The sequence below is a fragment of the Miniopterus natalensis genome, chromosome X (assembly GCF_054644295.1).
Source record: "Miniopterus natalensis isolate mMinNat1 chromosome X, mMinNat1.hap1, whole genome shotgun sequence".
NCBI lineage: Eukaryota > Metazoa > Chordata > Mammalia > Chiroptera > Miniopteridae > Miniopterus > Miniopterus natalensis.
Window position 1 is genome coordinate 84348584 of NC_142103.1, and position 22720 is coordinate 84371303.

General features: G+C 35.9%; 1 protein-coding gene across 1 annotated transcript in view; it reads right to left on the reverse strand.

Annotated features, from left to right (window-relative positions):
• CFAP47 (cilia and flagella associated protein 47) overlaps nt 1-22720 on the reverse strand; it is a 354566-nt gene that overhangs the window by 10936 nt on the left and 320910 nt on the right. The window contains exons 59-61 of the mRNA XM_016216827.2: nt 14557-14716; nt 13034-13128; nt 9027-9179 (exon numbers count right to left, since the gene is read on the reverse strand). Of these exons, the coding sequence (XP_016072313.2) occupies nt 9027-9179; nt 13034-13128; nt 14557-14716 (408 nt within the window). The remainder of the gene's footprint in view (nt 1-9026; nt 9180-13033; nt 13129-14556; nt 14717-22720) is intronic.

Sequence of the window (22720 nt, forward strand, 5' to 3'; positions counted from 1 at the left end):
GGCCACCTTGCTCTAAGAAATCCTAACAGAAACCAGACCACTTTTCAGATACAGTTGATTATAATTTCTGCAATAGAACTCCGAAAAATAGCCTGGGTATAACAAGCCCAAGTCACATTTAATGGTTATTCAGCAAATCTTACTAATGTAAAATAAATGGCTGACCCATACCATCACAAGATTTCCTTTTTCATTTTCCACATGTGAAAATAAATCTCTGACTTTCTGAATTGCTGGTTTTATCCTGTTGACAAACTGGCAACTGCTGTTCCTATCGATAACCTTCTTTGCTATAGCAAAATCAGTATGTCTACATATATTGTGCCTATTTATTTTGAGGATGGGATATGGAAATGTTCCATAGGAAGCCATATTCCATACAGAGAAACAAAATTTAAGAAATTGAAGAGTGTTTAATGGGAGATGAAAGTCCCATTGCATTCAAATAACATACTATTTTTAAAAGCAAATACTGAACGTAGTTGAGATTTGCATCTGTTTCTGCTTAATTACTGAAGCTTTTATGGGAATGGTTGCGTCAGAATGAAGATAGGAAAAGAGAAGTTAAATTTAGTTTCAGAAGCTTTGAGCCCCCTGTGGGGAATCTTGTCGCTATGGATGCCATAATTCCAATCCTGAGAAGATCCACCGGTACAAAATACAGAAATGCTTATCAGCTAGGGGTTGGAGTGGGGTGGGGAGGGGGGGGAAGCAAGTAGAAACCATATGAGTATATTTTTCAGACTACACATATCCCCCTTGCCTGTAACTTGAATACATTACTATGAGTATTTAAGGGAGAGAGACAGAATCATGTTGAAGAAAATCATGATTAAACTGACATTCTGTGGTGTCTTAAAGCTGATCTGTTGAGTCTCTGCATTTTATTGGAAAAGTCATATCACCAAGTAAGAAACATGCCTTTTGCTATGCTCCTAATTTGGAAAGAATCTATACAGTATTTTTATGTGAATTGGGTTGATAAGAGCTAAGTCACTTAGCCCAGTGTAAATTAATTATCATCTGATTGTTGGATACAATTATTCTCTCATGACAAGCATAGCTCATAAGTTTAAGAGAATAACTGCACATTTCTAAAAAAGGGTGTTTAAATAAATGTAGTTTCCCATAGTACACATTACAATTTCAAAGCTACAAGTCAACAGTCCTTGGGACTACTGTAACAATTTTTTCAATATTGGAGGAAAATTCTGTCCTTTTATAGAAAACCCTTAAAAAAACACTTGAATTCATGAGATTAATAGTCAGGATAAATATATATTTAACTTCAATTGTGTTTTAATGCATATGTAAATATTTACTAGCCTCTGTTTTTTTCTATCTTACAATAGATAATGGTTATCACATGCTTGTTTTAAAGCACCTCCTATTTTCAATTGTGTCCTATTTTCTGAAGATTTTCATGAATACTAAGACCTATGAATTTTGCCCCAATGAAACTTTCTAGCTTTAGCTAAATTAATGAACAAGAGGCAGATAATTTTGTTTCCACATCCAACATCTAAACGTACTTTAAAAACATAACATTTTTCTTATCATTTACTCATTTTTTTATTCATTCAGTGAATAATAATTGAAAGCTTTCCTTAAAATGATGGGTCTTGTCCTCATGGAGCTTATGATTGAGAGGAAAGAACTGCCAAAAAACTACCAACGATACCATTAGTTTTAAAAAATATTACTGTGATAACTGCTACTAGGCAGAAGTAAAGGAAGCTATGAGAGCAGAGGTCCTGGGAACCTGACTACTAAGGTCTTGAGGAGGAGACCAATACACCAAACCGAAAGGCAGTAAGAATTACCTGGAGACAGAGAGAAAGAAAATGCCACCCAAGCATCAGAGAAGCATGGGGGAATTCTCTGCTAACTCAGAGAATTTGAGGAGAACTTATGTGGGCGGAGCAGAGAGAGCAGGAAGAACTTGTCAAGAGATGAAGCAGGCGAAGGTGGCAAGACCATGATGGGTAGTGAGGACTTGGGACTTTTAAGAATAATGGGATGCCACTGAATGTTTTAAGTATGGAAGTGATGAGCTCATTTAATGCACACTGAGCAAAAGGGGATTAGGAGATAAATTAATGAAGATTCTGCAGTAGTTCAGTCCAGGTTGTGGTTGGACAACGGTGAGAGGAGGCTGTAGATTAAGATCAAGAAATGCCCAGCTATGCCTGGCCCGCGGGGCTCAGTGGTTGAGTGTCAACCTATGAACCAAGAGGTCACGGTTCGATTCCCGGTCAGGGCACATGCCCTGGTTGTGGGCTCGATCCCCAGTAAGGGGCTTGCAGGAGGGAGCCGATCAATGACTCTCATCATTGATGTTTCTATCTCTCTCCCTCTCCCTTCCTCTCTCTGAAATCAATAAAAACATATTTTTTAAAAATTTTAAAAAAAGAAATGCCAAATTATGTATAAAGTGGGAACTATGTGAGCATTCATGACTGGTAACTAGAATCATTGAGCTTATCACTTCAGTACTGCATTCATATCCTCAACATATATAAAGAATATTTAATCAAACAGGTTTCAGAGAATTTCAGAGTATCATATACCTATCTATCTACCTATCTATTTATCATGTCATAAAATAATAATGGTAATAATCATTTGGGTATGGCAGCAAAGTCATTGCATTGAACAAAAGAAATATGTTTCCCATCGGAATATTGTCCTTGCATAATTATCATTCAACATAACGCCTGTATCGTGGTGCTAGTAAATCATGCAATGGGAGCTTTGTTGGCCAAGGGTTCCTATTACTTGGGTGAATTTTCTCAGGACAATGACTGAATTTTATTCAATGTGGAAGAATATCAGTAATTTTTAATAAGAGAATACGTGCCTAAATATGATAAATAATCAAAAAGTATCAAATTATAACAAAGTTATTTCCAGAATATACTTTGAAATTATGTATTGTTATACCACATGCATTTTAATCTGTATGAAATACATTTCATAGCAAACCCAACAAAAAATGTCTCAGTAATGGAAAAATGAATACCAAAGTATAATAAACATTGTTATTCATGTTATTTCCCTAAATTTCTGTAGTTTTCTCTTTCTTAATAACAGGCATATATATTTGCTTGACAGAACATAACAGCCATATAAGGGATGAATGGAGTAATGAAGACAAATTTGAGAGGGTGAAGACAACAAGGTATTCAAAGAAAATAGAGGATGCGGGATAAACTACCTAGAGCTATTTTCTGTGAACAGATAATGAAGAATGTGCCATCTGCACACTTATTATTTTTATAAAATCACATATTTTAACAGGTATGTCACTTACATGTTTCACTTCACTTTAATAAGGTAATTTAATAAACCAAACATGTTGATTAACTAAAATAACTGTACGTTTCTCTGAAATGACTGCAAGTACAGTATACTACAAAATGAAAATTAAAGGAAGAAAGTGGCCCCATGGCTGATGCTTTTCTTACATGTTTTATTTTAAACAAGACATCAGAAGTAAAAGATAAAGGGACTAATTTTAACATAAATATTTTATCTGAGCTTTTAGTAATTAGCATCAAATTTCAGACTCTATTAGGTATCATATTTTTGTACTTTCTTTTTGATAAAATATTCTTTTGTGTATTAATGAGAAAACCCACTGAATGACATTGAGAGGACCATGTTTCTATATCAAAATATCATCTGTCAGTAAATAAGGAGGGGCCCTCTAGTACGTCGGTATCACAGAATACCTAACTAGAGCTGTCAATGATAATAATGGTAATATCCAACACTTATGGAACACTCACTGAGCAACAGACGCTTTTAAGGATTCCACGCATTTCCACTTAATCTTCAAAAATATCCTATGAAGTAGACACCATTACTATCTCCATAGTCGAAGAAACTGAGTTTACAGAGAGGTAATGGAATTTTCTTGAAGCCCTACAGAGACTACATGGGAGAACTCAAGCTGTTTGACTTCAGATTGTACAACCTTGAATATCAGGCCTTTCTATGGAACAGTTGCTAAGCAGACTTCATCAGAATCGTCATCTGAAAGTGTGCGGGACACAACCTGTACAATAAAGTGTGGTGGCCCTCAGGGCAGAGACCTGGGTCAAACATGCAGATTCTGGCCAAAGGAAGAAGAGCCAACAACAGAGAGGACAACCAGTGAGATAATAAATTAATAAGGCTAATCATGGAAACCAACAGCAGATAAAGTTCTTCATCTGGGTCAACTGGTAAATGCTGCTGACAAGTTGAGTAAATTCAGAACACAAATCTGACCAGTGGGTTAGGCATACTAGACAAGGTTGATAGTTTTGTTAAGGGCCATCTCATCAGAATAGTTAGGACTGAAGCCTTAATGGAGTGAGTTGAGAAGAGAAAGTAAAATACCAAGAAGCAGAGCAAAGGATCAGGTCTAGAGGCTAACACGGGTGTCATGGAGGACCCTGCCAGGTTTCTCAGGCCCTGTTTGTGATTACGGACCAAACCCGACAAGGGAGTTTATGTATGACATGCAAGCGACATGATAACTGGCCTAGGGTTAAAAGAGACCAGTGTAACACATAAATCAGTAAATCAGACACAAAAAGAGACAACAGATTAAGCAAAGAAAAACAGCCTCAAGATGCAGAACGCCGGGGAAATAAAAGGAAGAGGCATGAATCTGATGAGCCGTTAAATGGCAAAACCACTCTCACAGAAAAAGTCCCACAGAGAAAGTCACTGAGCTACTCCCTAGAGAGACACAAAGAATGCATGGACCGAAAGCCACTTAAGAAGAAATACAATTAAAGGGGAAGTTCTGCCCAGAGAGAATAATCTGTATGTTATGAAGGGACATTGCAAAATGCAATCTAAAAATCCAAGTATTGTAATATCCCAGTAGAGCATTACCGATAATAACAGGGGCATAAATCCAATATGTTGGATAGATGTTCTCTGAATTCCAAGTCTGTGTCTTGCTCATTTTGGCATCCCTGGAGCTCAGCGGACTATGTGGCAGCAAAGATGCTCACTAGATTGTTGTTGAGTGAGGAAGATATGAAAGTGATCAATCCTGGTTAACTCCATGGTGTGTGTGAGGAATGGGGAGAGGGAGAGCAGAGAAGTCCTTGCATTTTCACTTAATGGGGCTTGATAGTTTATTGGCGTCTCTGGGAAAGAAGACCAAGATAAAGAGAGGATGGTGGAACAACAGTGGTGGGGATTCTTATCTCCTACTTAACATGTTTACATACAGGGACCTATACATTCACAAGAAGGAAAAATTTAGAAGAATTTTTCACAAGGAGAAAAAAATTAGCATCAACCTGCTTCCTCCCTCATGTCTTGACGTCAGAGGAAAAGCAACATATCTGATCAGTGAATCTGGGTGAAGGAATGGAACATGAGCAGATGAGAAGACCCTTCCCTTCCTTTCCCAATGTCTTGAACGCAGGATGCACACTGTCTCCTCCTGCACGTGTAGCTGTTTGTTCCTACAGAGAGTTTACAGCTGGGTAGTTCAGGGTGAGCGCACTCAGTTTTGGTGGAAGGTATTAATAAGTCCAAATGAGTTAGTACCGAGTCACTTTCCAGTCCACCTTTATAATTAATAAAGGTAACCTTTGATCTCCATCTGCCATATTTCTACACCTACCTCTCATTAAGCTCAGATGAGGGAATACAGGGTGTGATCAATGATCACACTGAAATCTTCATCACAATCCAAGCCACAGAGTGAAGCGCCTTAATTTCCACCAGAAGGGATTTAAGGGACTTTAGGAAGTGCCAAATGGCATGAACAACGACTCTGTTGGACACTATTTGTTGAGTAGACTATAATTAAGTTATACACGGGGGGAAACAGCTGGTTTGCTTTGCATACGCTAAAGGGTTTTCAGACATTGTGGTCAGGCTTGTCCCTTCATAAAAATATAGGTGAGAATGGAAAGGAAAGTAGGGAGATGTACAGAGAGTGCAGGCAAGTTGGTTACACCTTTGGAATAAAGGCAGAACTCAAGTTATTACCAGGTGCATTTAAGGAGCCAAGACAAGGGAGAGGTCAGCTGATATATCAAATATTCAGGTCCCATAAAGACAGAAAAACATTAGTTGAGAGAAGACTGAAAAAAACTCTACTTCTGGATAGCAGGACAAGTTTCAGAACAGAAATATTCACAAATTAAAATGCCTTTAGCAGAAAAATAGATGAGCTTCTTGAGTTTGTTGGTATTGAGCAGAGAAAAAACTATTGTAGAAGAAATGATGGGAAGAGAGAAGCCTGCAAACCTTCCAAATAGTTATTTTCATATTACATGTTATTTTTCATGATGAAAAGTACTGAAACAGTGAAATATGATCCATATCAAAAGGTGTCTTTTTGAAGAGCTATTTGAGAGAGACTGTTTTCCTCATATAATATGCCTTTCAAACTTCCCAAAATGATGCTGGCAGCTTCCAGGGGCCTTGTGTATCTTGAAGGAAATAGATTTTTCTGGGTAATAAGATTTAATCAATTCCTATTATTAGAATTATAATTTCTTTAGCTTGCAACCTGAGAAGAGTATGACATAAACAATTTAAAGTAGTAAGACTTTTTAAAAATGTTCCTTATAGACAAGGATTTCTTTACCTTCATTTATTCTTAATGTTACAAAGCATCAACAGTTTATCTTCAACAGAATAGATTTCAAACAGAAATCAAGGTTTGAACACTCAACTATTAATATTCACTTAAGCATAGCAGATGACATGCAAAACAACGATTTCACTTCAGACAGGGGCCAGATATTCACTGGGGTATGGTTACTGTAAATTGGCTGCTTATTAAAATGATGGTTTGTTTTAATAAAACATATTTATCACTGGAAATTGGCAGTTGTGTTACACATTTAAACTCAGGTTAATGTACACTAATATTTTTATCCCTGATCTGCATAAATAATCAGAATTTCCTTTCAGTATTGATTATTGATTGAAGAAAAGAAAGTCGACAGGGTATCATTTATTTAAAGATTACATTCCCTACATTCCCTTAATGCTACATGATTCACTAAAGCAAAATCTGCATTCAACTTATAATAATGTTTTTGAGATAGATGAAAATGGTTTGCATCAGTTTGATTTCATTATTAAAAGATAGTTCTTTAAAATAAGGAGTAATTGAATTGGAAAATTCCCTTCTCATTTAAATTTATTTCATTTTTTTAAATAAATTTAAGTGGCCTGTGACTAAGTTGGCATTTTTGCAATTAGAAAGTTAAAATTCAAAGAGAAAAAAGAAATAACTAATAATTAACATAATTAAATACCTCATTATGCAACCTAATAATAGTATTACGATCTCCTTATCTCACACAGTTCAAACGATCAGTAACTACCCAGTAAATATAAAGAACATTAATGTGAATTAATTTTTATATAATTCCAAAGATCTTATGAAGTACACTGGGTATATGTAACATAGACACTCATTTCATAATTCCATCTCCAGTTTTTAAAATATTGCCTTCCAAATCTTATAGTGAGGTTGCGTGGGGGAGGTTATTCTGACATTTTTGTAATTCATTTCAGAAATATTTATTATTTCAAGATCCTCTTCTATATTTATTCTTAGGATGCTTGTTTGCAAATAACAGAACCCCAGTTTGGATGACCTTTTGGAAGTTACTGAGGGTGTCCTTAAATAAAAGGAAGAACCGATTGGTCATGGCTGAGCCTTGTGTATAAATTGATGAGCAGGCAGAGAAAGTAGGCCTGCGAACAGGAGACAAACAGGCATGCAGGGGGAAAAATACTCCCCAGCCTTACTTACTGCCGCTTCAGCAAATGAAGAGAAACAGATTTTCTGTGTTCTGACTACAAAAGATGTGGAGGAGAGTGAAGACTCACAAGCCCAACTTCCATTAGATGCCCGCTCTGAGCAGGAAGCCTATACGATTGAAATATTATAACAATTACATGGCTCGTGGAAGTAGTTTCCACAAGAAGGGAGTAGAAGTTGGCAAGATGGGCAGGGCAGACGATCTCACAGACATTCACCAGGCTGGGAAAGCAGATGGGAACTGTGCAGAAGTAGCAAGCGATCCCACTTGGTTGAGTAACAGGCTAACAACCTAGGGAAACAAGAGGCTGGGATGATGGACAGTAGCGGACTAAAGGTGAAGGCGAATTTTGGATTATTTTATATAGATTGCATCACATGAAAAGATACTTTTGTAGATAAAAAAGATCAAATATCAGTGATTTCATATGAAACAGACATTTTTGTGGTTCAAAAATGGATGAATACTGGTAATTTTATAAGTTTCAGGGTAATATCTTATTTAGAAAGCAATGGGTAAACACTGCTATTGATAAGATAGAGCAACAGGACCAAACAGGGTAGGAAATAAAACAGAACAGAGTGCGATCATAACGAGAAAGGAGAAACAGCTCTTGCTTACTGATTCACCACTGTACCAGGCATTACATTTTATGTCAGGGAACCTCTTAGAAAGCTTTGTCTTTGTAAATTTTTTTGATTCCTACAGGGCTTTAAAAGGAAAAGCAATTAGGTTAGGCCTGATCACAATATGAACAGTTCAGAACCTACTATTTCACATCTAGGTTTTAAATCTGAAGTTATTTCAAATTTTTAAAATGTTTTTAAAAATAGTCAAGCCTGAATCCATATACCATGCCTGCCACCGCTATGCTGTATGACCCTGTACAAATCACGACACAGATCTCCTCACTTGTAAAATAAACATATAGTCACACTACCTGCTTCATAGGGTTCCTCTAATGACAAATCCTGCAATGACACTCTAACACTCTGTTCTTATAAAGCCATTAATAACCACAATTATCATCATTTTGGAGATAACTACTGTGAAGAAAAAACACATAACTGAACACTCCTTGAGCACTATTTTCATGACATACTGTAAATGGAAAATAAATGGCATGGGATTTTCACCTAACTGAGTAATCAGCAGCCTGCAATTTAAAGAAACTGAGGTTTTATTTATCATCATGATTTATATTCATGACTATGGTTCTCTTACCGTCGATATCTTCGTAAGATGCATATGAACGTTTTTTTGGAATAACTATAAAATCTGATACATTTAAGATAGGATTCTCTCCAAGAAAATCACCAGTCACTGTGACTTCCACCTCCTTTTCTATCCGTTTCCTGGCCTGACATTTTATGATAGCTACAAGAAAGGAATATCTCCAGTTAATTTGACTATTAGGTTATATGATCATTCTTGAGCTAGAAGAAAGTAAATTATTAAATTATATCATGAAAAATAAAAGTTTCCTTGGCATACTTTGACTTGACATTGCACCTGTCATTCACACACACACACGCGCTAGATATATATATTGACATTTTGTAATAAAATATGAATATTAAATAATATGCAAAAATAGAATGACAATAGATAAATCTGGAAGATATAAATTAGGTAACAGAAGACTGCACTAGGATGTAGAATCTTATTCGGAAACTGACCTAGTTATATCAATAATTCAACTGGTGATCAAGAACACATGAATGTTTTAGCTTTCTATATGTTCACTGTGGTAAATACCAAACTCTATTATATAATTATACTATAGCAGATACCTTCAAATAATTAAAAAAGTTCTGTAACCTTTATTTTGTACAACAGTTTAAAAATATTCCCTACTATATTTTTTATTTACATGCACCTTAAAATTCCTTTAAATAAAATATTTCAATAAATATTTTAATTTTCACTTATAAATTGCTCTTAAATTTACACAATACACCACTAACAGTTAAAATTAAAACTTTAATAAGTTATTTAAAATTAACATTAAAATGTGAATATATATTAATGTATAGCATAAAAAATTTATATTTAGCCCTGGCTAGGTGGCTCAGTTGTTTGGAGCATTGTACCATACACCAAAAAGGCTGTGGGTTCGATTTCCGATCAGGGCACATACCTAGGTTGCGGGTTCAGTTTCTGATTGGGGCTCATAAGGGAGGCAGATGATTGATGTTTCTCTCTCACATTGATATTTCTCCCTCTTTCTTTCTCTCTCTCTCCCTCCCCCTCTTCCTCTCTCTCTAAAAATCAATAAAAATGTCCTCAGGTGAGGATTTAAAAATACTTTATATGTATATATATATTAAATTCCAATATTTTCTTACATCAAGTACAGAAGAAGTCAGGGATCCTGTGAGAAATCAAAATGTTTTTATGTAACTACTAATTATATAAAGCTGTATTAATGTATGCCTCTGGCATTAGCTATAGATTATATTATGGGACTATGTATACTAGAGTCCACATAAATAGGAATATTATTTCTCCAAAATATATTAAACGTTATATTTTTATCACTTTAGATGAACACAGGATATAAATTAAATATAAGGGATAAAAAGTGAACCACAATACTAAAAAAGCTTTTGAAATGTATTATGCTATGCTTTTGTGGCATCAATAATAACATATTCACCTAGACTGCAAAACTGCATAATGTCCTCAGGTTTAAGTGCTTTCACAATACATACTACATTTATAGTATAAAAATGTTTAAAATAAATTTGTTTTTAATTCTGAATTTTGCAGGTTGATAGTGAACATTTTGGACTTGGAATAAATGTGAAATGTACAATAAGGGTACAAAGTTAGATGTAAATTAATAAGGTTGCAATGACTTAGGAAAATGCACAAGCTTTTCTAGTTATCATTCGCTTCGGTCTTAAAGCATTAAGTTGGAAATCAGTGTGATCAACCTTACAATTAGTGTCATGTCACTGGTCTTGTCCTGTGAGTCCTTAGGAAGTTAGTGCCCTGACAATGTAAGGATCATGAAATCACAGTGGATTCACATTCCAATGTAGCTCAACTGTGACAAGTAGTGGAGACCTTTTCCAATTATCTGCCCCAGTGGACAGGAGCAGATAAGAATCCACGGAGAGAACAAAACAACAAAACAGAACAAAAGTACCCTGGGTTCCAGAGTAACCTGAGTGATAGATACATAAGAAAGAAAAGAAACAATAAACATCGATGGTGATACAGCTGAGTTGGGAAAGCAACAGGTTATCTTTAATGCGTTCTTAAGAATGCAGAATGGACTGTACAGAAAGTAAATAATGTGTAATTATAAAATTACACCTATTTGTTTCTCGAGGACATTTGTAGATAAAAATAATTATTAGAATAGGTTTTAGACTTTTGTAAAAATGATTTAATCATTAGTACACAATCTGTTTCAGAACACTGATGTTACTATTGGGTCGGGCTAATGCAACTTGGGCTATTTACAGAACTCACATTTAATTTAAAAACAGAATAACCAAGAAATATGACTGGATAGAAAGTGCCTTTATGTTTCTGGAGCATGTTTAATTTTCATTGAAGGGAACTGTACAAAAATTATCTTTATGTTCTCAGAGGCTTTGTTTTAGACTGAAAAAAAATTTAAATCTTTGCCCTGCTGGTGTTGCTCAGTGGTTGAGCATCAACCCATGAACCAAGAGTTCACCAGTTTGATTCCCGGTCAGGGCATATGCCCGGGTTGAGGGCTCGATCCCCAGTAAGGGGCGTGCAGGAGGCAGCCAATCAATGACTCTTATCATTGATGTTTCTATCTATCCCTCCCTCTCCCTCCCTCTCTTTCTAAAATTAAAAAATTTTTTTTTTTTAAAAGAAAAAAAAACTTTAAATCTTTAATCTTGTTAAAACAAAACTGTGTCTGCATAGACACAAACAACACTGTTAGAATTCTAACAGTAATTTACAGGCTTTATTGCATCATGTTGATCAGATGACTGTACTACAAATTTTAAATTGTTCAGCTCCATGGGAAGTATACAGACAGCTATCTTCTAGAAAGAAATAAACATTCTGACATGTTTGTCAAGCATTTTGAAGATAATTTGGTATATTTGAAATACTTATATGTGTTGAAAAAATTTTAACTCAAAAGTAAAAGCACTTCAAGTAAAACAAATGACATTTATTGTCAAAGGTAATGCTAGATACGTGGGTTTTTATTCCAGTTAAAATGAAACTACATAAGGAGTGCATTAAGGGAAATGCTTTTATTCATAAGCAAAGTTTTTTTTTAGTTTTCTTTCTAAGTGTGGTGACATAATTTATGTCAGTAAAGGACTAATTCTCTTTCACTAGCAAAGATTGGTATTGGAGGGTGATGGAAAATTAAAAATTTCAAGACTTTTTTTGGCTCATCTGAGTTGCTCAAGGCGGAGATCCAAAATAAGTATCCCTTTCCTGGGCAGAGCAATTCAGTGTTTCTTAATTATGAAGAACTATGCCTAGAGCCTAGTAAGAGCCTAAACTTCACTTTATGCCTGCCTAAGAGGCATTGATTTCTTAGGCAGATCTTTAGAAGCAAAAAGGAAAAGCAAGGAATGTGGGAAAAGTGAGAACACTGAGGAAAGAGAATGAACAGAAACTTGAGAAAGTCTGGAGCACAGAGAGGAAAAAAAGGGTCATTGAGAAAAAGAAAGATATTTTCAGAGTAGAGATGTTATGTTGTGTGTAGAACAGCAAAGTTAACCTCCTTGGGAACTTTAGTACATTCTGACTAGTTTTTGGAGAAAATCATGAAAGTTTGTGTCTGGGACAACTAAGAACAGGGGACTAGGATGGTTCTTGGATGAGGGTTAGAATTACACAGAAGCTGGAATGTGCTGATTAAATGTGGTGGGAGAACCAAAGTGCCTGGGACTGACTCACAGATCCAGTGCAGGGCTTTGAGTGCCTCACAGAATGTGAGATAAAGGGGCCTGAAGTTAATGTTATTTTCATCTTAGCTGATTTCTAGGTTTCACCAGCAGGAAGAGCGCCAGGAAATGGTGTGGTTTTGTGGAAAGGTCATTGGACTCATTGTTAGAAGACCAGATTCAGTCCTAGCACCCCCACCAATAGGGCTGGTTACTACACAGCTTCCTTTCCCTGGGCCTCCACCTTCTTACCTGAACAAAGAGAAAACGGGATGGTAGTGCCTCTAAATTACCTCCAAATCCTAGTGTTTTCTGACACTAAAATGTACCTACCTGGAGGGAATTCATCATGTTTTGCCTGTGGAAGTCCAAGAATAGGGTATATCCATCGTATTGCACGGATTTCTCCACTGTCTACTCCCATAGTTCTAATGAGAAATTAAATGAAGAGTGAAACATAAGTGCTTTCAATATTAGCATAAAAGAGCATGTTCTCTATTAACCTAATGGCATTTGAGCAAAGCTTGTGAATTTAAACTTTGGCAGAGAGAAACTAAGTATGAAATACAAAACATTTTTGGCAAATGTTGACTTTATAAACATTTTAAAGCAAGCCCTGGGAAATGATCACAAATAAAACTGGAATACAACCACTATGAGATGTAAGGTAAACTTGAAGAATATTTGCCCCTACATTTAAAGCTTGGTATTGGTTTTTATTGAAGTGACTAAATTGTGATTAATCAGAGGTAATACAGTTCCCATGGGTTATATTCTAAATTGGACAAGCAAAGCACACACACAAAAATGCCATTAAGTACAGGACTTCAGAAAGTGCGGTGAGTAATTTACTTTTGAGGATACCAGTTAAAATAAAGGGCATTTCTCAAAATATTTTAAGAGTATTATACACCTTCAGGAGGACAGCAGTAGTAAAAATATGGTCCTGATAACTGTTGAAAATGGGCTTTCCTTGTTAAAAATGAAACGTTAAGTCAAGTCAGGCAGGACCGGCTTCATGGGCGTGTGACCTGAGCAACAGCACAAAAACTGCACACTCAGAACTGCCCCATGCTTGTTTAATGCACTCCCGTACCCATCTTAAACTTATTAATAATTTTTGAACAAGGGCTCCCTCGTTTTCATTTTTACACTGGGACTCACAAATCATACAGGCAGTCTCGACTGCACGAGTGATGAAAACCATGGCAGAACGTGCCCGAAGGAAAGATTTTTCTTTCAAACGTGGAGAAAAAATATGAACACGTAGGGCAAAGTAAGAATTTCTTTTTAAGATCTCTAGACCATTATTTAATTAAACTATAAGAGCAGAGAAAACATTTAAATTTCCTGTCATTACTGGAGTTTGCTTCAATTGCAGCGAAGCAAAGAGGGTGCAAGTCACCTGCATTCTGGCAATGGAACAGGGTCCCTTAGTCATGGCAGAGGCTCACCAGGAGGCCATACCCCCTGGAACTGTGCCGTCACCTGGTGAATGCCAGTTTCACAAGTTTTATACTTTGCCCAAACAACTTGTTTTAGGCGGTTCTCTAGATATGGATTATTTATTGTCTTAGCACTAACTATTTTCTCAGTCGAAAAGGAGGCCTCTGCATGTCTCTGACCCTGATTCATTGATACGATTCTCGAGAATGACGTGTTCATCACTCTGAACGTCGCATCAGTAATGATATATACTATACCCATTTAACAAATACATTTTCCTCTTCAGAACATATAAATTTCAACACATCAGAGAATATAAAATCATGAACTTTACATGGCATAACATATAAAAGAAACTAATCATATCAGTACCAGAAAAAATGAAATCAATATTCTTATTTGAATGTTACCTTTTCATCTCCGCGCTCAATTCATCAAAATTGTCAATAGGCCAATTTTGTCCATCTGTTCTCCTCATTTGAATAACTACCATTGTTTTCCTTAATTTCATAACTTTGGGAACAAAACACACTGGGATAGGAATAATCCCTCTATGAGGTAATTCAATTCCTGTAAAACACACGAAAATCATTTTTAATGTGGTAAAAATGTTCAGAATATAATTTTCAGAGCAGAAAGTCATCTCCGAATTCCTTTACTGATAATCAATTTTTCAAGAGCACTTCTGAACTACAACAAAAATACATTATGCAAAATTATAAGTACACTTTACTGCCTTCACTAATTTTCCTCAAATGTCATCAGTCCTATTGAAAAATATATTTTAGGCCCTGGCTGGGTAGCTCAGTTGGTTAGAGAGTTGTCCTGCTATGCCAAGGTTGGGGGTTTGATCCCTGGTCAGGGCACATACAAGAAGCAGCCAATGATGCAGAAATATGTGGAGCAACAAATCGATGTCTCTCTCTCTCTACCAAATTAATCGATAAAAAAGTACATTTTATCCCCAGGCAAGAAGGTTCTTCTGAAGAGGCTGGAGGGCTGGGGATGCGTCAAAAGTGATGCCTTGGGTTTCCCTGAGTGATAAAAGAACCATAAAACCCATGAGTACAGTGTTTTCAAGTCTTACTCCATTTTGCAAAGGACAAAGCATAGCAATTTTTGACTCTTTAACTCGTTGTGTATTTTTTTCCTAGACCATAACAGTCCAAGATTCTCCCTGTAGCCCCCAAATTGCTACCAGTAAACTGTTCATTCATTTAATTGATGCCACCAAAGAAGCCAAAGCTCACTTGTGAAAGAAAGTGGCATCTGCCCTAGGTTATAAAAACCGGAAGACAGAAAAACTGACAGCATTTTCTTGTATTCTAATGAATGAGAATTTTTCTAGCTTTACTTTGCATAAGAACCACCTGTGAAACTTGTTAGACGTGGAGTTTGCTGAGCCCGGCATGTAGAAATCCTGATTTATTGTCTGGCCTTTGGCCCAGGAAGCTGCATGTTGAAGTGGCAGCTCATGGAATACAGAAGCACATGGTCGTGGGACTATACTTCGAAAACAACCCTACCTGTTGGACAAGTATTAAGAGGCTGGAAGAGTGGTGAGCTTCTGGCCATTTGTAACAGTGAGGGTTACAACAGTAGGTGTCTTTCTTTATTGTGAAGAGTAGCACTACTTCTTTACAAGAGAATAAGGGATATTGACTATATTGTTTTAAAAAAATTCTTTGTTGTGAGATCAATGATATTCACAGCTATTTTGTCTCAGATGAAGATACTGCTCTTAACTATTAAGAACATCAAGAAAGGCAATGAAACACTGTCCCTCTACAAAACAATCCCACTCAAAATTCTTGTGAATTTTCAAATTTTAGTCCTTCGGGAAATGAATATGTTCTACAGTTTAATATTATAGTTAATAACAATTCATTAATATGATTATGAGTTAGTATTTATTGACTAGTGACTATATGCCAGGCTCCGTGCTAAGCATTTTTCACACAATATCTCATTTCATTCTCAGAAAATCACCATAAATTAAATACTATTATGTCTCTTCTTTCAGAGATGGAGAAACTGAGACAATCTGGTTAACTTGCCCAAAGTCTCAATGAAAGATTGTATTATTTGCTAAGCTATCTAAACAATGTGCTATTTTCAACTTTGTCTTTATGAGCTCTATATTTTTAGTGAATCATTGATTTAAATGAATTAAAATAGCATGAGCTAGAATAGAATAAAAATAGCAAGAGCTGAGTCAACTAAACAATCATGCATCCACAAGAAAATTAAGTTTAGAAATGATCATTTGCCCTTACAGAATTATATTATCACTAAAATTAGATTATGTTATGACTAAAAATAAACCTAGACATTTGGATGGCGTAAGGAGTCAAGACAAACACACAAAAGGGAAATTCATTGTTAACACCATGCTTTCTTATAACGTTTGAATTGAAAGTATGGAAAGATCATGCTATGACACATAAGCCCATTTAATTAACAATCTAGTAGCCTATTTGTGGCTGTAACTATTTACCAGACTGGAAAAAACTAATCACTAGTGAATTCAAAATAAGTTTCTTAAACTCTTGCTATTTGTTTAAATAGTAAGAGTCACTGTGCTGTTATTAACTTACAAGAAATCGCTGAAATTTAACAATGAAAAAAACTTTGAGAATTTATCAAATTCATTTTGTGCCTCACCAATGAGTTTTATTTCCTGTGATTTTTCCCACTGTCCTGTGTGACACTTTGAGTAGAGACAGGAAAGCTGTCTTCGCTTCTATCATATAAAGAATCTACTCATGTTTTCTTCTAATACCTATCTGTTTTCATTTTTATAGTTAAATATTCAATCGATATATAATTTATCCATATATATGGAATGAAGAATGTATTCAATGTTATGAATTTTCTATATGGGGCTACTTATCCAAAAACCACTTATTTAAAAGTTAAAAGTTTTGAAATGCTGTCTTCATGGCATTCCCATACATATTTTGGTCTTTTTCTGGATTCCCTAGATTTCTTTGATCTTTCTTTCTCTTCATGTGAAAGTACCACATTGTTTTAATTATAGGTGCTTTAGTTTCTAGTAGGACTAACTGCTTTCTCCTCCAGCTCATTTTTTAAAAGAATTTTTCTAAATTTGGAATGAATAGTTACTCCAGGAGGTAGCAAATAGTACTCCTAATGGGAGGACCCTACATTTATACTTTAGGGATAATTGACATGTTTGTCCATTCATGATCTATCCAAGAGCAAAAGTATGGCCTTTATTTTATTTTTCTCACTTGAGCATTATTTAAGGTGCTTTTAGGTTCTTGAGATAAGTTTTCAACCAGTCTTAGATTTCAGTGTTACTAGAGGATTTTTCCAGCATCTTCATAACTGTTTAGCAGGAAGCTGGGAAAAACCACAGCAGTTATTTCTATCTTCTGACTGGACTATCTAGCTAGTATGATGATTACTATATTCATCAGATTAAAGAATGTAATAAAACATATTCTAAACTCAAAATATTTTCTGAGCTTATCTCTTTCTGGCTTACTCCATTTCCATACAGTAACTATACAAACAAACTACAGATATATTAGTTTTACATTATAGTTATCATTCTTGAGGTTCAAAACCTTAATAAGCAGCTGGAGGGAAATATGCACATTTTATTTTACATATGTATGTATTTTATGAGAGGTATACATTATAGAATTTTTGAAGCCCTGATAATACTTCATCTTTAGTATCAATAAATATTAAAAAGAGTGAAGTTCACTGTATTATTATTATTATTCTTTTGAAATCTGTTATGACCTAGTTAGACTGAGCATTCACATTTTATTCACTGAATTTTCAAACTGCTGTTTTGATTAAAGGTGTTAGAAATATTTATGCATTGATCTCCTGTTTGGTATACAGAAATTGTACAATGCTTAATGCCTATGAGGTTTCCTGCCTTCTTAGAAGAAAATCTTCTCAAGAGAGTAAAGTGAATATAATCTTCATTTTAGTAATGAAAGTATTTCATCCAGTAAGATTTGTTTTTAATCACTTTACTGCTGTTATATTACTGCTCCCCACAGCATAATTTTTAATATTTAGCATGGCATTAGAAATGGCCCATGTTGGGCAATCAAAGAGACACTAAGAAAGATACTAGCACTCTAAGTCATGTTATTGTTTTTGCTATAGTGGTTTACTTTAAATAAGAATACAAATTTTTATTTTTAAGTCATCAAGGCGTCAAAAACTTGACTTCATTAACCATTTTCACACATGAAATCTATGCACTTTCTACTTGAATATTTATATTTTAATTACTGATTTTTTGGAAAATAATATTTAAATTATGGCTAAAATAGGAACAGAATCACTAATGTGGTGGTTTGGAGAAGAGTCCATTCATTGATTCTTCAGAGCTATTATGGTGCTGAATTATGTCCCTCCCACCCAAATCTTATCTTGAAGTCCTAATTGCTAGTATCTCAGATTATAGCTGTATTTGGAGATAGGACCTTTTAAAGAGGTGGTTAAGTTAAAATAAGACTGTTAAGGTGAGGCCTTAATCCAGTTTGAATGGTGTACTTATAAGAAGAAATTTGGACATAGGCATCCACTAGGAATGTGCTCACACAAAGGAAAGACTATGTGAGAACACAGTGAGAAGGCAGCCATCTGCAAGCCAAAAAGAGACACCTCAGAAGAAACCGAACCTCCCAATCTCTTTCCCTTAGATGTCTAGTCTCTACAATTTTGAAAATATAAATTTGTTTAAGCTACCCAGCCTGATATTTTGATACTGCGGCCCTAACAAACCAATATAAGAAATTATCTTTTGTTTAATGCCATCTCAGAGGTGGAGGCATGGGATACCATTGAATTTGCTGACAGAAATTCTAATTCCAGACTCTCAAAATGCAGAGCACATAGAGGAACTTGACTGTGATGGCCATTTGGCTGCTATGATCATGGAAAACCTAGGGACGAAGCATTCTTCCCTTCCTACTTGTACCTCAGTGAATGAACGCAGGCATCTACTGAATAGCAAGAAGGGCATTCCAGGGATTGAATTATTTTGGGAAGGATTAGAGGCTGTTGCTTCTTTGCCCTGTTCATCTTTCATAGAGCTAGCTAATGTCTGTGATTTAATAAAGAAGCTGTCCAAAGTAGGCACTATCAAAGGGTCTAGTGCAGAAAAAGCAAGCACTAAGTGCAAGGTCACATTTACTCATATAATTGGGGAAAAGATACAAATCCATGCTTCTTAGAAAAAAAAAGTTCAGTTTGGGACATATAAATGTTTTTAAAGTATATTTTGGGGTTTTTCAACATAAAAAATGACTGCTAAGGTAAGTTTTACATGAACTAAGCACCTGAAAGTTCAAGTTTTGTGTTTGCTTTTTTAAAATCTAAGAATACATTAGCCAAAATAAAAACAAAATACTCAAAGGAAGTACTGATTTTCATGTAAACATCTCATTGCTGACTCAAAATGAGTGAAAATCCACTATTGGAGCATTGTGACCAGAGACAGAGTGAAAGAGATTTTTCTGTGATGAAAGGCCACCGAGCACATGCTGCATTACCACTGACACGGAGAGAAGGGTTTTGAGCTTCACATGAGTGAGTGTTTGGAGTAGAATATCTTGATGCTTCTCCCAGCCCTAATATTCTATTCATTATAAACAGAAAATATAACTAAGATTTAAAACAATTAATGTCAAGGAATTGAATATTTTCTTGGAAAGCAGTTAATTTTAATTTTAATTAAAATTACCCACAGAGAATTTTAAGATAATGTCTACTACTACTACTACTACAACTACTAGTACAGCTACAACTAATATATCTTGTTGATCAATGACTACGTCTTCCTTGTTCTCTGCACTGTACCAAGTAGTGTGTGTGTGTGTGTGTGTGTGTGTGTGTGTGTGAAAAATCTCTCTTCACCTGCAGGAACACACTATGATAAAGTATAGAGCATGCGGTCTAGAAGTTTAAATCTACATTGTTACTAGTTGTCAGAAACTGAAAAAGCAATTTAAATTTCTAAGTGTGATTTTCTTCATATGCAAAAGGGAGCTAATATAATACACATATCAAGGTTTTGCTAGGGCAAAGGTACTACACCAGTTCCATCCAGATAATCCCATTTTGTACAGCATACATTAATTCTACACTCTTTTATTCTCTTATTTATTCGTTCAGAAAATACTACGTGCCATGCATTGTAATAAGCACTAAGGATAAAATAGTGAAGGGAATCAATCCCCTGCCTTCCTGGGTCCTGCATTCCAGAATGTGTTGGGAGGGTGAGGAAAGAAGTGAAACAATAAATAAAATGTACTATATGCATGGTTGTTATTGAGAAATAAATTTTTAAAAGGGTTAGAGAAGATGTGGAAGTTAATTAACATAGAGTAATTCAGGAAGGCCTCTGTAATAAAATGAACCGGGCGCCTAAGCAAGTTTGAGGCGCCCCACAGGCATCTGTGGGGGGAGCATTGAGACAGCAGGAGGCTGGGTGAGTCTGGATTCAAGGAGAGGCCAAGGCTGGGGCTGCCAATTCAGAAGTTGCTGGAAGCTCATGTGTGACCAAATGAAATCCCACTGGGAATGAGTGTGGATAGAAATGAGAAGAGCAGAGAAGACTAAGCCTTGGGCCTCTAGGAAGTCAGGGGGACAGGAACAGAAGAAAAACACGCAAAAGAGAATGAGGGGGGCTTACTAGAGAGATGACTCAAACGGGAATTGAGTCCTGGAGGCGACTGTTTCTAAACAGTGAGTGATCAGCGGCATCGAGCAGAGCTCATGAGTTGAGCAAGGTGAAGACAGCATTGAGATGATTAGGTCTGAGGATGTCACGGTACTGTTACTAAGTATTAGTAGACAGACGGGAATAAAGCTGGATTTGCTCGGGTTCACAAGATAATGGTATAAGAAGTGAAGAGAGTAAGTATAAACAAGCTTTCAAGTTGGTTTGCTCTACAGAAGGATCAGAGAAATGGGACGGTAGGTGGCAGAGATAAGGGATAAAGAGAGGCATGTGTTTTAACATCAAGAGCTTCTATTACATGTGTATGTTGGTAGAAATCATCCAATAACATTTATTACAGAAAAGACACAGGGGAGAACTCCTGGAGAGCTACACAGAGTTGAGTAGGTATGCGGTTCAATGAGCAAGCAGAGGGATGGCCATAAGAGCACAGGGGGCTTTCTGATATAGTGGAAGGACCACAAGCACATGGATGAAAACAAAATTAGGCTGATCAATATAATGGAAGAACCAGACAATTGGACTCTTGTTTGACTCTATGTTCTGAATGAAACAGAAAGGAAGAATATCATTTATGAGAGGGGGAGGAAATGGTGGATGTCAGTAGTAGTTATCAGGTTTCAATTTTCACTGTAGGAAATTTTACTAAAGGAAAACCAGGTTCCATTAAAAGTTCATCATTGACAATTTACCTGTTTCTCTACAGCCCTTTCTCTGTATCTTCGCATCTATACATCCATCAACCATGCTTGTAGGAAAAGGCCAGCAAACAACAAGCAAACTCTGAAGGAGTTGGGTAGCAAGCTTCCCCAGAATAGCAGAAATCCCCTTGAAAACGAGGGGGACATTTCTGACAGGAACTGAAAACAGATCCTTATCGATCTGGGAAGCCCGCCCCCAGGAGGGTTATGTCCTTAAGAACAAATGTGAAGCATTAGCATAAAACAAAGCCATTTGTTTATGCGCATTTTATAGTTTCTACTGATCACTATCTTTCACACCTGCCTTTCTGTAGCTCACAATAAAAATCGCTGGATGGTGAGGAGGGTTGTTGCAGCGCCTCCAGAGCCTCAACCCTCTGCATCTCCACCTAAATTCTACATTCCCCGTGTCTCGAGTTTTCTTCGCGTCCCGCGAGCACAACACATGCTACCTGTTTTAAAGGCCTCGTGTTCTATAATCCTAAGCAGTCCTCTCTGTCAGAATATTTATCTGTATTTGTGAGCTGAAGAAAATTGCATAAAATGGTGGAAAAGAGAAATGGCACTGTGCCTTGGGCTCCATTTTACAAATCCAGACCTTATAAACTATTTAAATAAGTTCAACTTCTGTTCTCATCATAGAAATGTTCTAGTGGTTATAAGTAGGTCTAAATTTCAGGTTATAGAGATTTTTCTGAAGGGCAGGCATCTTTGCATAACAAGAGCTGAAGCTTTGTTGTTGTTTTTTACAATAAAATCAGTAGCTTCACTGACTAGCTAGGAAATCCACCTACTCTATGCTATAAATCTTAATTACAAATCTATGTGATTGGAACCTGAACTCATTCATGGGAAAATTGGTCATTTGACATAATAGGAAGGGAAATTTTATTAAAAATGTGAAATTATGCTCAGCTGCTGACATAATTTAGTAAACCGTCATGACAATGATCTGGAGATCTGGGCCTGCTTTATGTACAGTCAGCAGCACACATTATTAAACGTCACTAAGCACTGAGCTCTTGAAGGCATTTTCCACTTCATAACTAGTAATATTTAATTTCAAAAACATTATTTTTGCAAATAACATTTTTATTATTGATGTCAAAATACACGATATATGTTAACTAAAATCAA